Consider the following 14,140-nt stretch of genomic DNA (forward strand, 5'->3'; position numbering starts at 1 on the left):
ATCTAAGTCATGATATTGGGTCGTAAAATCTACATCAGAATGCTAACTATTGACTAATTCATTTGAATACAACTTAATACAAAGTCTGGCCAAAATGTGCTTGTATATGTACAAGTCAATGTGTTTATAAGCTCAGAAAAAAAAAATACATGCAATAACCTTCAACATGACCCAAAGTCAATTAGATCAAGCTTCCAAAATTCTTTCACAGTATCATGAATATGCTGGTTGTCATACCCACATGATTCTCATTCTGAATCTGTAACAGTTTATGATGGCAATCATCCCAGTAGTTTAGGTTGGGGAATGGGGCTTAATGCCATTTTCAGCACACTTTATACAATACATGGCGGACAGTTTAACTGGTCTCACATATCCACATTGGACAGGCCCTGAACCAACACAGACATATGTGAGATGGCAGAGACAGGTAAAGGTCAGTGCTTCAGACCACTCAGCCAACCTGGGCCCACAATAGTTTAGGAGTAGCAATAATAAACTTATGATAATGGATGTCAAATGAAAGGTCATTGCATAAACTCTTCTGGTCAATGATCAGTCATGGTTAAATAAATAGCCATTGATTAATGGCTAATAACCTGAGTGACTAGCTATCCAAAATGTAAAGTTAACATAATGTTTAATTTTGAAATACAAGGACCCTGACCATGGATTTATCAATCACAAACTCAAAATGGTGCTTCCCTTTCTCAAATGGAATGCAAATATGACTTGGAAATAAACAGGACACTGGAAATTTGAGGAAAGCAGAAATATATAGAACCCAAAATGACAATTTCAACTACTGTGAACTTGACCTCTGTGCTCAAAAATTAATAAGGAGGTACCCCTGCTCAAGTGTTGATACTTATGAAGTCTGATGAAAATTGGATCCAGGATTGATTGGAAACCAAAGTCAAAACAACGAAAATAATAAATGCTGGCTAAAGTTAAGTTAACCTTTCACCTTTCTGTAACACTGGCCTTCCACCTTTGCCAAAGAAACAACAGAGAGCTGTCCTTGAATGTTTATGAAAATTACAACAAATAACACTCATGCAGAAAGGAAAAACACATTTTCAGTTTCAGTGACCATGGACCTATCATACCATAAGTTAATTGGTTTCTGCTTATACCAGTGGGTAAACTACATATGAGGTTTGAGAAAAGAAACAACAGATTGTCTCTAGACAGTTAGACAAAGAGATGGACACTCCTACTGCTATATCTCCTGCACCTTCAGTCAGGGAATAATAATAACAATAATAATAATGATGAATTGGAAGAAAATATTTTTCTGAAAATAAGCTGTACTCTTCATATATGACTGCCAGCCAGCCTAATATTTTAACATATAATGGGTCTAAAGCTACATATTTATTGTCTCTTCCTTAATGTAGTATTTCTGCTAGATATATATAGAGGGCTGGTAAAACCCACTGTTCCCATTTCCCTCCCCTCTGCCATCCAGACCATTATTGCCCCTCTCCTAAAGCCCTTACCTTTGAATCTCTTGAGCTTTAAAAAACATCCTTCAAATTGTTTTTTCCCCATTTATTCTCTTTTTACTTCTCCTTATTTAACATCAGATAGACATGTGTGTTGATAATTTGAATATTTATTTTTAAAAAAAATATTTTTTGATCTTTCTACAACTTTACCAAATCACTATAATGCATGAGAATAAAACCAGGAATGTATCAGATCAAAACAAATGCCACATGCATTATGTTATAATTAAGAAACCTTGATTCAAGATGCACTGGAGAAAAAAAAAAAAGAGCTACAATCAATCAGGGACCATAACTCTGTCAAATTTTGACCAACAATGCTGAACATGGAACTTAATGTTTGCTGGATTCAGCTTTTCTTCATTTTAACACAGTAGTTGGGTTTCGAAACTGCTGTCCACATTGTGTAACAAGTCACAACAAAAAATTTTTTTTTTTTTTGAATAAATGGATGTATGTCTGGGTGGAGTTAATAAACAACACACCAGTGAAATGTATGGTAATAGTTAAATTTTCTTTTACAAATATATATTTTGTACCTAACAGCATTTTTACCTTTAATTGAAACTCAGAAATATCTAAAGAAGAAATCAAAATACTAATCTTCTGGTTGTTTTCTGTAAAAGCATGCTGTCAAACAATTGAGAGACCCAGTACAAGTACACAATGATTGAATAATTTGTCCAATGCGGTACCATGTTATATCTGGAACCACATTATGATAAAGTGTGTTATAAGGTAGTGCAAAATAAAGGCATATTCACTGCAATCTGTCAAAAGTTACAGAGTGAGAAAAAAAATGCTGCAAAGAAAAACATCCAAGTCAACATGGACCATAACCAATGTGACAGAAAAAAAGAAAACTGAACATTGTCTGGGAATACACCAATTTGGTTTCACTGCATGAAATTCTTCAGAAGTCACTGAGCATAAATGAAATTCCTAATAGAAACAAATTTTCCAAAGTCAAAGAAAATTATGCCATCAAGTGCACAACATCATTATCTAAACATAGAAAAGTTCATCAAGAAAAACTAGGTTTATAACTTGGTCAAATTCTGACAAAACAATGACAACTGAATATGATAAACATGACCTACATCTTCCCAATTCAAAGTCTCATACCAAATTAATTTCAGCCCATTAAGTCGCTCATAAATTTTTCAGTGGAGATAAACTTACTGATATACAGACTACAAGGATATGAAGATGTATGCAACAGATGGAAATGGGATCTCATTGGTAAACTTTTGCTTCTTGATTCATTTTCATAAAATCAGATTAACTGTCATTTAGTTATGATGACATTTTCAGCATCCTTACTACCTGGCTTGTGTAAGGAACAGATGTAGACTACGCTGTTATAAAATCCACCGAAAGCCATGCTTAAAATGACATTCTTAATATGGAAGGGATATTATTAAGTTTGTACTCATCATTATCACCATAAAAATTATCTGTATAAACAAGGTTTTGATTTACTATGCGCTGCAAAGGATATGACATAGGAATTTAAAACAAACCCACCAAGGTTAGCTTACCTTTGAATATGCTGTAGCTTTTTCTGAGTCTCTTCTAACTGCTTGGCCTGATTGTCATAATGTACCCATGTTAAGGAAATAAATGCATTACACTGGGAAGTAATGTTACCTAGATTGTTATGAATAGTTTTGTAAATGTGCCTGAATACAAATAAGGTATGGCAAGACACGACAGAAATTAATACTGTGAATTATATATATTCATATGGCACTCATTTTTGTTAACTTTATGGTTGCTTCAAATGAAAAAATGATCCATCCTGAAATTTAAGTACTGACAAAAATGTTATCTTTAACAACTCCATCAAAAATGACATCCACAAAAATAAATTCACTGTATTGAATTAATATAATGGCAATATACAATTTTCACCTTTAATTTTAGAAGAATATCTGCAAGTCTATCACCAGTTTTTTCTCTCTTATTTAATGATGTAACTTAAAAATATTATGTACGTTTATAAGCATATTCTGAAACTCTCCTGAATAGGAAAACTGAATCTGTATCAGTAAGAGTCTTACCTATTCTACATGAGAACTAAAAGAGAAATGATTAAAAACATTAATGTTGCTACTTAAATATGTATCTTCACCTTGCTAAAATAATAAAAATTGTATTAACCATTTTAAGTTACAGTAACTGATCTGGCATTATTTATAGATGCTCATTCTATAAATCCAGATTGGAATTAAGTGTTTTCATGGACATCTGGTGACTGACTTTCTCATGAATTTAATCTTTTTAAAATCTGAATTTGTTTTGAAATTTTTTCACATGGTAACACAAAAGCAGATTTAAAAAGCATAAATGAAAGATTATGCAAAAATTAAAAGACTGCATTCATGTTTTGTTCTGAATTGGGAGAAAGAATTCATCTTATATGAGATAACAATATATATCACCCTGACGGCTTCAAAGTATGCATATTGAACACAAACTCACCAGTGCCAAGGGATTCTGGCCGTAAGAAGTGGGTGGCTGCAGGTCAAGGGGGCGGTTCAAGAGGGGGATTACTGTAACAGTTGAATTAATCTGAAAGGGCTTCATGTCGAAATTGGTCAAATTCTGTTCAGCAGCTCAGGAGAATAAGTCAATAGATAGTTTTATATTTTTAGTAACGGTTGCAATATTCCATGCTGCTCAGAGGGGCCATTCAAGAGGGGGACTACTGTATCGAATGAATTAATCTGAAAGGCCACCATGTCAAAATTGGTCAAATTCCATTCAGCAGATTATGAGAATAAGTCAATAGATAGTTTAATATTTTTAGTAATGGTTGCAATATTCAATGGCAGACTGGATCTAAAAACCAAAGTATTAGCTAAGACTTGTTATTTTGTCATACAATCAAACAATAAGCTCTTGCTGGTGATTTCTGTGCCTTATTTTAAAATGATAAAAAAAAATATACAGTTTTGCTCAAAAAAAAGGATATCATCACATTTTGCCTTGTACTTTTTGATTAGCAGACTGAAATGAAAAAAAGGATAATAAAAGATCACAAATATATAATTGAAATAAAATAGGAATAAGCAACCGACACTTACATACATAAAGAAACTTTTGTAGTAAATTATGTTTCTCAAAAAATGTGCATCTGATCACAATAGTGTTATGAATGACTTTCTGTTACCTTCAAAATTAAATCTACACTACACATAGATAGCAAGTCTTCATTTTACAACTCATATAGTCAAAGGGAACCAACTCTTACATGTTACCTCCCCTTACCACAGCAGGTGATGATGTAGCCAATTTAAACTTGAGTGATCCTAAAGGCAGGATGCTTGCATTGCAGGAAAGAGTTGGAGGGCTTAATAGTAATGTGATCAGGAAAGAAAGATATTTACTCCAAAATTTATGTTTCCTTTCCAATATAACTTAATCACATTAACATTAGCAGAATAGATACGAGGAGGAAATGCTGAGCTTCCCCAAATCACCTTGCAGGAGCATAACGAGTGGTTTATTAGAGGGATGAAATATTCCTAATGCTAATGAGCATAATCATGTCATTACACATGTGTAAGGAAGGACCCTGAGGATTCCCGCAACAGGTTTGAGTGGTGTATTACAATGTCTTTTACAATGTAATCTGGTGCAGCTGGAAAAATGGAAAGTCAAGGAGGATTGAAACACGGGTCTTGAAGAAAATGTGCCCCACTTCTCTTCATCTCCCTGATATACAGTAAAAATTCACAAATAAGTCAGGTCAAACTGCAAACAACATGGACACTGATCTTAAATCACTTAGTGCACTGGCACAGCAGTAACTATATTACCTGTTCTACAGATTAGTCCAATCATACTGCAATGATCCAGATCTGCAGTGCATTTATGAGATGGCAGATTTGGTACTATGCTGCTTGCATGCAGTTGGATTAAAACTATGTGAACATATGCAATAAAATAAGAGATCACACAGTTTTCTGCAGTACATGGATAAAACTTTATACCAAGGACAAACCCTGCTTCAAAATCTTTCTGAGTGTTCCAGCAAATATTTGCACACCTGATGATTATTAACTATATAATGTACATGCCAAATGTCTAGAATTATAGCATTTTGGAACAAGAAATAAAAATATGTCCTCCAACAACATGTTCAATTCCAATGTTTGTGCACAGCAGACAACAATAAATTTCACATGTAAAATCAGATAAAATTGGCCTCATCTTCATTAATATATGTTCAATAACTTTCCAAAATTTCAATGAAGGATCTCAGCAATGAAGACATCAAGCAGCAAACATAAAACTGATACCGGTTTTCTTAGCTTCTAAAATCCATTTCAACAGTCTTAAAGGTGTACCCTTTCATTTTTTTTGTATAAAAAAAAAAAATACTTTAAGAAATAAACAATATGTAAAAACCACGAAAACACAAAAGCTCAAATATTTTGAGCTGGTAAATGAATGTTTATTCCAGTATGAAGCATAATTTATAGCAGATACCAGTGCAAATGGAAATTCATGTACAAAATTAGCCAGTTTTCCAAGTCAATGTGGGTCATTTTTGCAAGTCAATGTGGGTAAACTAGTATACTGTTGTACCTTTTAATTAAAAGTTTGCAAAAATGAACAATATTTTACCAATAATAATGTGCATAACATTACATACAATGACTTGCAGAAATGGCAATTTGTACATTTATTTCAGTGTATTCTGTTGTCTACTTTAAATTATGCTTCAATCTGAAACTTAGATTAACTTTACTTGCTCCAGAATAATTAAACTTTCATGACTAAATATGCCATCCTCATTAAAACAAAGATTATTATTATTATTATTATTATTATTATTACTATTATTAATGTAGTTTTGAAACTATCACCCTCTCTATGTCCAAGGTATGCCAAAATATGTTACGGTTCCTGTCTTGCTCATCTCACCTGCTTAAGCATATATTTACTAAAGAGATCAAAGTTACCTTCAATAAAAGGAATTGAACCCAAGGACAAACCATTATCAAAAACTTCCTGTGTTTCCAGTAAATATTTGCGCACAGCAAACTATGCATGAGTGTTATTTTTACCGGCTACAAAGCTACATGTTTATTTAAATTATTGCAAAGAAAAAGAGACACATATATTATGTCATGTATATAATACCACATAGAACATTAACCCCAATAATTTGTTGAAAAGGCCAATTTGTGCAGAAGTTTCCCTTTCTACTACTGTCTGCCATAAATTATGATTTTAACTGAAACTTGGCCTCATTTACACAAGGTCTTAAATTGAACTTTTAATCTGTTCAAGTAGTTTTGCATAAAACTGGCAGGGTATACCTACTATTCCATGCTGAAATCTACTATATCACAGGCAAGGCAAATATAGCAAAATCTTGTTAGTAAATATGTTTAAACTCACCACACCCCATCCTATACTTGGTCCTAATAGAGCCCCACCTACAATGCACAAGCCTACCTGGTCCTAATAGAGCCCCTTCAATACACAAGTCTACTTGGTCTTGATAGAGCCTCTCCAATACACAAGTCTACTTGGTCCTGATAGAGCCTCATCAATACACACGCCTGCTTGCCTACTTGGTCCTAATAGAGCTCCTTTAAAAATCAAGCCTATTTGGTTCTGATAGAGCCTCTCCAGAGATCTTGCTTGAATTTTAAAACTAGGAGTACAGTACTCCCAGTTTGGTAAAAATAGGAGTCCCACATTCAAAAGTTGCAGTCCCTTCTTTCCTACAGAATCAACACAGATGTGAGTGCATCTATTTTTAGATGGAGAGGTTTCTGCAATGTAATCACTCACTTTAATATAGCTTCGTTACAACAGTCCATCGACAGGATTGCAAATTTATGGTTTATTTATTTGTCTACGTCCTTGTAGTAATTTTAGGCAGTGGTTAAATAGTACCTGATTTGCTGTTTTTTCCCCGTATTTTCGCAAATATGTGTAAAGTCAGAAAACAGCTTAGACCTTAAAGTGCATCTCGTGAATTCCACAACATAGCATTGTCCTCTACGTTTCTGACCTACATAATTTGCAGTTTAAAGTTAAATCTTTATAATAAAATAATACCTTGGCTTTGCTTTCAATGATTTGTATATTTTTCTGAAAATATTTGCCCGATAATTTACGAAAACAGACAATCTAATAAACTGGTATATCTGAGACTTAGTGAAGTCCGCCATTATTTTCCGTCAGGGCTACTGGTTCACTTACAGTTTCAAACTAATTTTATGATGAAATAGTGTACAAGAGGCAGTTAATATATATCCAGATCACCGATCATTCTGATCTTAAAAAAACATGTTTGTATGTTTTATCATCAAAGGATATCATGCAGGAAATTAATAGTTGCTACCTTCCTCGAAAAAGGGTTAATGGTCAATCAGCTATCAAAACATATGCTTGTGAATGGGCAGGAGTTCATTTGTCGACATAATTGATATCAAAACTTGGCCCAGCTAATGATCTACTGATGAATACATTTCGCTACAAACACTAGAACTAACCAGGCTAAGGCGAGGGGCATTTAAAAAAAAGTATGGTCAGTCAATGTACCTCTTAAATAGCTCTTGTTCGTCCATCAGAGCGATGCTGTCAGTCCAAGTAAGGATTTATTCCAAACAATAAGCTAGGCATCACACTTTCTTACACTTAGCTACTGTCCTATCCGAACTATCAATTCTAGCAGCTTTAGCACTCTTCTGAATCTCGTTACAATCTTCGTACGTTTGCAGTTTAACTCCAAAATACTTATCCAAATTTACAAATTGCATTTTGTCTAAGTCTCAACATGCCTTGATTCTCATGCTCTACTAATTCTGATAGATTCAGAAATGAACACAATAACGAAACCTAAAGTTGTTTATTTGATGTACTTTTATAGATGACCACATGTACATCTCTGGGTCTTTCTGACTCTGAATTCAATCACTGTAAATATCAGTACATTTTCCCACCCGGCCCCTAGTCAAAGCCTTTGAACTGGCTGCCCAGCTATTGCATCATGTTCTTTTTTATGTACTCTTATAATGGCAACATGTATGTACATCAAGGGGTCTTTCAGTCACTGAATTCTGTCATTGTAAATATCAGCACAGCTAACTCATCAACACATTTCCCACAAAGCAGGTGGCTGAAGCAGGACTGGCAAGTCTTTGAATTTTGCAGCACACCTATTACATGCGTACGGAGGACTCCCACATCAGTGATTTTCTGTGTCCCAGATCAAAAATTGGCGTCCGAATACATGTAATTAAGCGTTTCCGAGATCTCTACTCTCTAATACACAAGCATACTTGGCCCTAATAGAGCCCCTCCAACACACAAGCCTACATGGTCCTGATAGAGCCCCACCTCCAATACACATGCCTACTTGGTCCTGATAAAGCCTAAGCACCAACACACTAGTTTACATGGTCCTGACAGAACCATTCTCAGATCCCTGTACAAGACTGGCCATTCCTAAGAAGGGCTCAAAGTTTTGGCATCAATGTCATCCAGAATATGGAAATTCACTGTAATACCTATGCTTTATACCATGTAACCATGCAGTTGCTGATTAAAGTACCTGGCTAAATGGTAACAATTACATATTGTAACATATTCTGATGAATGTGGAGCATGCTGATAATTATAATTGGTAAACTTACTCAGTTGATATAATTTTTTCTTTCAAAGTCTGGAAGCTCTTTGTATGCTGATTTTCAAGTCTTTCAATGTCCTGAAATTTAAAAATTGATATATAATAGATTCATACACAGTGGATCAAAAAATTTAGACCAATAATTCAGTACATTCTCTGCACATTGAAAAATGTGTCTCTGAATGAGATGTTTAAATATCACCAAAAACAATTACTGCAGTGCTGCACCTAAGATCCCAAGAGCAGGGATCACTGTGTCCCCATTACTCCAAATGTGTGGGACTCCCAACATTTTAGAATGACAAAGGAAAAAAAAAGATAGTACTGAATTCACTTGCAGCGATACAAATATGAGATAATCATATATGCTTTAAAAGTTTACTAACTGAACTTTGTTGTCTGTACTGTACTAACATATTTTTCTTGGACACTTACATCATTGTTAACTTTGTTTGTACTGTACTAACATATTTTTATTGGACACTTACATTATTGTAATAAACACCTTACCAAATACTCATTTAACCCAGGAAAACATTAACATGTTGAATATCTGGTTAAACACTTCGCTAGCATTCTCTTTTCAATGCTTGCACCAACACAGATGTGCACTAAGGGAAGCAGAAAGCAAAATTGTAAAAATAATTTTCCTGATGAAAAAGCACAAATACAGGACATTTTCTGGGAAATATGTGATCCAATCCTCAGGGTGCAACACTTTTACTCCGTAAGACAAGACCTAATGAGAAACTTACTCACTCTGAAACACATTACCTTTTTTAGTACCATGCAGTTCTCACACCAAAGTGTGCCTGTCTCTAAGGAGAGATCCAGGGAGTTATGGATCCCATCCCCTCCCAAAGCCTCATCCATTGTCCTCCAATCTCCTCTCTCTCATAATAGATATGAAGAATAATGCATCAGTCTCTCTTACTTGAAGTCCTCATAACTGTGAAGAAAGAAGTACACATGTGCATATACAATTCTTTACCAGAAGAACATCAATAGCTTTTGAGCATGTTAGCACAGATTTAGAAGCTAAGTATGCAATGGCGGATGCCTAATATTTGACATGAAAATTTTTAAAATGTTTCATACCATGTGATACTTTAAAAACATAATAATAATAGTAAATGCAATTATATTATGAACTGATCATTATTTACTATGCTGATGATATATAATGCAATTCATGTAGTGCATATATTCCCTTACAAGTCAGATCTAAAGCAAACAACAAAAACTATGATGTACTATGATGGGAATGCACTATAGCTGCCACTTCCCCCCAAATGGAATCTTTACAATATTCAATTCCAAAACCACCTTGTACAGAGACCTCTATGTTATGTAATATACAAGATCAATGCAGAAAGTAAACAAAACTTTCCCTTGAATATTCACTATTCAAATACATTTACAGAGATGACAGTTATATTTTCAAGTCATGCAGGCTAAATGTAACTCCCTATTTTAATCTGTCTCATGTAAACTTACTCCTTTCATCATGTTCTGTTTCTTTCAAACAAAGATCATCCTACCTTAAAGGTGTAATTGTCATCTACAGTCTCAATCAATCTGCATTCAAGTCATAATTGACTCTTTATACCCATTTTCATGGTATGACATTAAATATACTGGGTCTATTTTAGGACTCAAAATTTAGGAGAAGAAAATCCTACCTCAATTTAAAAAAAGGGGGTAATTTTCTCAAGTAAGAAAGGATATAAAGAAGACCTGAGGGTAGGATTTGAAAATATAATATACAACTGTCACATCTGGTCAATTTTTCTGCAGTTTTTAAAAAATCTTAATTAATTTTTACTAACATACATCCTACAATAAACCCTGAATACATGCAACAGTTAATTATATTGGCAGATACATGGATATTATCCAGTCCTTTTATTATGAACAATTTGATTACACCATTTGATATTCCTCATTGTAGCAATGTTTTCTTTTTGACCTTTGTCAGGATAAGTTTATATTTTATTTATAAGTAACCCATCTTTTTTGGATAGTAATATCAACATACTATGTACATATCCATCAGCCCCCAAAATTAATACCTCAAATTAACATCAATGTCAGAAATGATATTTCTGATACAAAAAACAAATTTCTGCTTAAAAAATCTTTAATATTGGTATTTAAATGATTCAATAAATATTTAAATACCAATTCCAATTCAAATATTTACCAAAAATTAATGCTCATTTCAGCACTATCAATCATGCATGTTTTCAAACCCTAACATAAATGAACCAGTAGTTAACTCATTGCTAGGGAAGATGCAGTGATAAGATCAGCTGAAACTATGGCTTTCATTCCCATTTGGCCTCTAAAACATATTCAAGGAAGTTAATAGAAATTTTCTAACAGCTGCATAGCTTTTATCAAGTTGGCTGTCTACTATAAGGTACATATGAACAAATAAATGTTTTAAACACATTTTTATCTTGTAATGGTTAATGATACATATTCTAAAACTGTAAATGTAGGGTGGGGGTTATTCCACCTTCCATTTGCATAAATGGGAAGAATTGTTTGAATGTAGGAGGCAGGAGGGATTTAATGAAGAAAAAAAGACAAAGTAAAATCTGAAAAATATGTGATCATGCATTAAATGAATTGTTTCATAACAGTGTTTTTTTAGAAACAGGATTGATCTACACAATCACTAATACACCCTTTGTATAACCTACTGTATAACATCTGTTCACAGGGACTTAGGCCATAATCATAATGGAAGGGATTGGTGGTGATGTGAAAGTGGGTTCAAGCTAGTAGTAAAGTGGGTAACTAAAAGCACCTAAAAACAGAAACTTTGCCTTCTTCTGTTAGGAAAGCAAAAATGACTTTGCCATGTGATCTTTTTGATGTACAATGAGTGACAGTAGTTTAAGACTTTGGAGATGCTCCTTCGCCTTAGCCAGGTAGTACAAGTGTTGTGTTGTTGCCCAAGGTGAAATGTAGAGCATGCATCAAATAGCTGGTGTTGATATCAATAGTGCATATTCACAGGCAATTGTTTTAATAGCTGACTGACCCTCTCCAGAGATTTCCGTAAGTTACCATACCAATGTGTGCATATTATTTATAAGATCAATTTGAAACCATAAGTGAGCCTGTCATGGTGTAATAGTGGCAAGCATCGCTCTGTCCTGATGTGCCACTTCATCAGATTGTCTGTTTTGGTGAACCACAGGCCAAACAGATTAAGAAAAGTATAAAATTCATAAAAATCAAAGTCTAAATATTATGTGGTAGAAAATTTCACCTAAAGCGTAATTATGCTAGTTAGAAACATATAGGACAATTCTATGTTGTGAAATTCGAAAAGATCAAGGTTCTTTTCTGACATCAATCATTTTTTTGAAAATATTAAAAAAGCAGATGAGCAAATACTATTTAACTAATGCATGATATTACAACAAGTAAACAGAAAAATAATAAAACCATAAATTTGCAATCCAATCAATGGATTGTTGTGACAAAGCTAGAAAGTAAATGGTTACATTAAGAAAATCCCTCTTTTTCAAAACAGATGTGCTCATGTATATACTCTCACTTGCACCTGTACAGGTCTCATTTCACCCTATACTGTCCAAAATGAGATCTTATTTCTCCCTAATACTCAAGTCTAGCTTGACCCCAGGTGAAGGATATATAGGCATTGTTATAGAAATCACAATGGACCAATCTTGCTAGGATTGTGTTCCATGCCTCTACTATGTTCTAAAATATAGAGAAAGCTCTGCTGGGCATCACTTGTATCAAACTATTAAGTAACATTTATGCAGGATTTTAGAAAGTTTAATTCTTGCTTTTTAGTGATGAATTGACCATCAATATAAAATGTCCATTGACCTCACACCTGATGTCTGTCCACAGCCAATCTGACTAGTTGGTTATAAAAAGTATTTTGCCAATTTTTTTTAAACCAAGGAAGGTTGTTAAGTTTGAACAACATTGATAAATGTGATGGTTGTTATATCCTTCCTCTTTGATTTTACGAAAAACTGATGATTAGCTGTTGGTGCATCTTATGTGTATGTTTCATGGAACAAGTTTACGAACAGCGGTTCAACATTCACTGCTGGCAAGGAAGAATTCAACTTTGTGAACATAATCTTAAGTTACTCCCTGGCAACGAAAAATGGTCGACAAAACTCTGGCGATATAAGTTATGCATATTGTAGCTTTATGTAGTTGTCTGGAATGGGCACAAAAACAGCAGTAGTACTGAACACCGTAATGGCACTTACCGTCCTTGTCATTCATACAACACACCTGCCCCAAGGGCCATGGGTCCAATCTATGCATAACTCAGGCCAAGGCCAAGGAGTCTACGCGATTCGACTGACTATAACGATAGTCCTCACGATCCGCTTTAAATAAAATGTCCAATCGAAGAATTTTATATTGCTTTTTACACATATGTTCAGCAGTGTACTCGAGATCAATCGATTATAATGCAGACTTGAAACTACCAAAACGCAGAGCCCAGCGTTCTTCGTTGTATCGCTGTCAGGAAATTTTGCCTATGACCAACAATCAATGCAGATCATGGAAACATCTACATGCAAAACTAATTACCTTGTTTAAACCTTTTTAACACATTTCACAGTGGTGGAAATAACAGTTAAAACATCGTTGACCAGTCGTACTGTTTTCATTTTTTTAAACCGGAAGTTATCGCGCATCGTGGAATCCCTTGTATCGTCATGCCTTCGGCCGCATATAACTTAGTAGTCGGAAGTCCTCAGACTTTTCTATCAAATATCAAAGGGGTAACAGTTACGATGTACTTTAGAGAAAGTGTGACGTATGTAAGGTGAAGTTGTTTGCATTGCTGACATTTCTTTGGATATTGTAAGTGTGGAAATTGTACATGATCCAAGCACACAACGAAGTAAAATGACTGCTCCTTGTGCTAAAAAAAAAAATCAGCCTGAATTAGTATAAA

The 14,140-nt window shown here is 34.2% G+C and overlaps 1 protein-coding gene across 2 annotated transcripts in view; it reads right to left on the bottom strand.

The window, feature by feature from the left end:
- Positions 1–13,884, bottom strand: part of LOC149800010 (uncharacterized) — a 137,838-nt gene extending 123,954 nt beyond the window's left edge. Inside the window, exons 1-5 of one of the 2 annotated variants that reach the window (XM_089959537.1) lie at positions 13,771–13,884; positions 9,943–10,117; positions 9,176–9,246; positions 4,487–4,523; positions 3,053–3,111 (exon numbers count right to left, since the gene is read on the bottom strand). In XM_089959537.1, coding sequence (XP_089815663.1) covers positions 3,053–3,111; positions 4,487–4,523; positions 9,176–9,246; positions 9,943–10,041 — 266 coding nt within the window. In that variant the 5' untranslated portion in view covers positions 10,042–10,117; positions 13,771–13,884. Of the gene's footprint in view, positions 1–3,052; positions 3,112–4,486; positions 4,524–9,175; positions 9,247–9,942; positions 10,118–13,439; positions 13,557–13,770 lie in introns of those variants that run through there. The other variant, XM_089959538.1, reaches the window with a different exon arrangement.
- Positions 13,885–14,140: the final 256 nt, after the last annotated feature.

Source organism: Sinohyriopsis cumingii, chromosome 5 (genome assembly GCF_028554795.1).
Source record: "Sinohyriopsis cumingii isolate HCF-2022 chromosome 5, ASM2855479v2, whole genome shotgun sequence".
Classification (NCBI taxonomy): Eukaryota; Metazoa; Mollusca; class Bivalvia; order Unionida; family Unionidae; genus Sinohyriopsis; species Sinohyriopsis cumingii.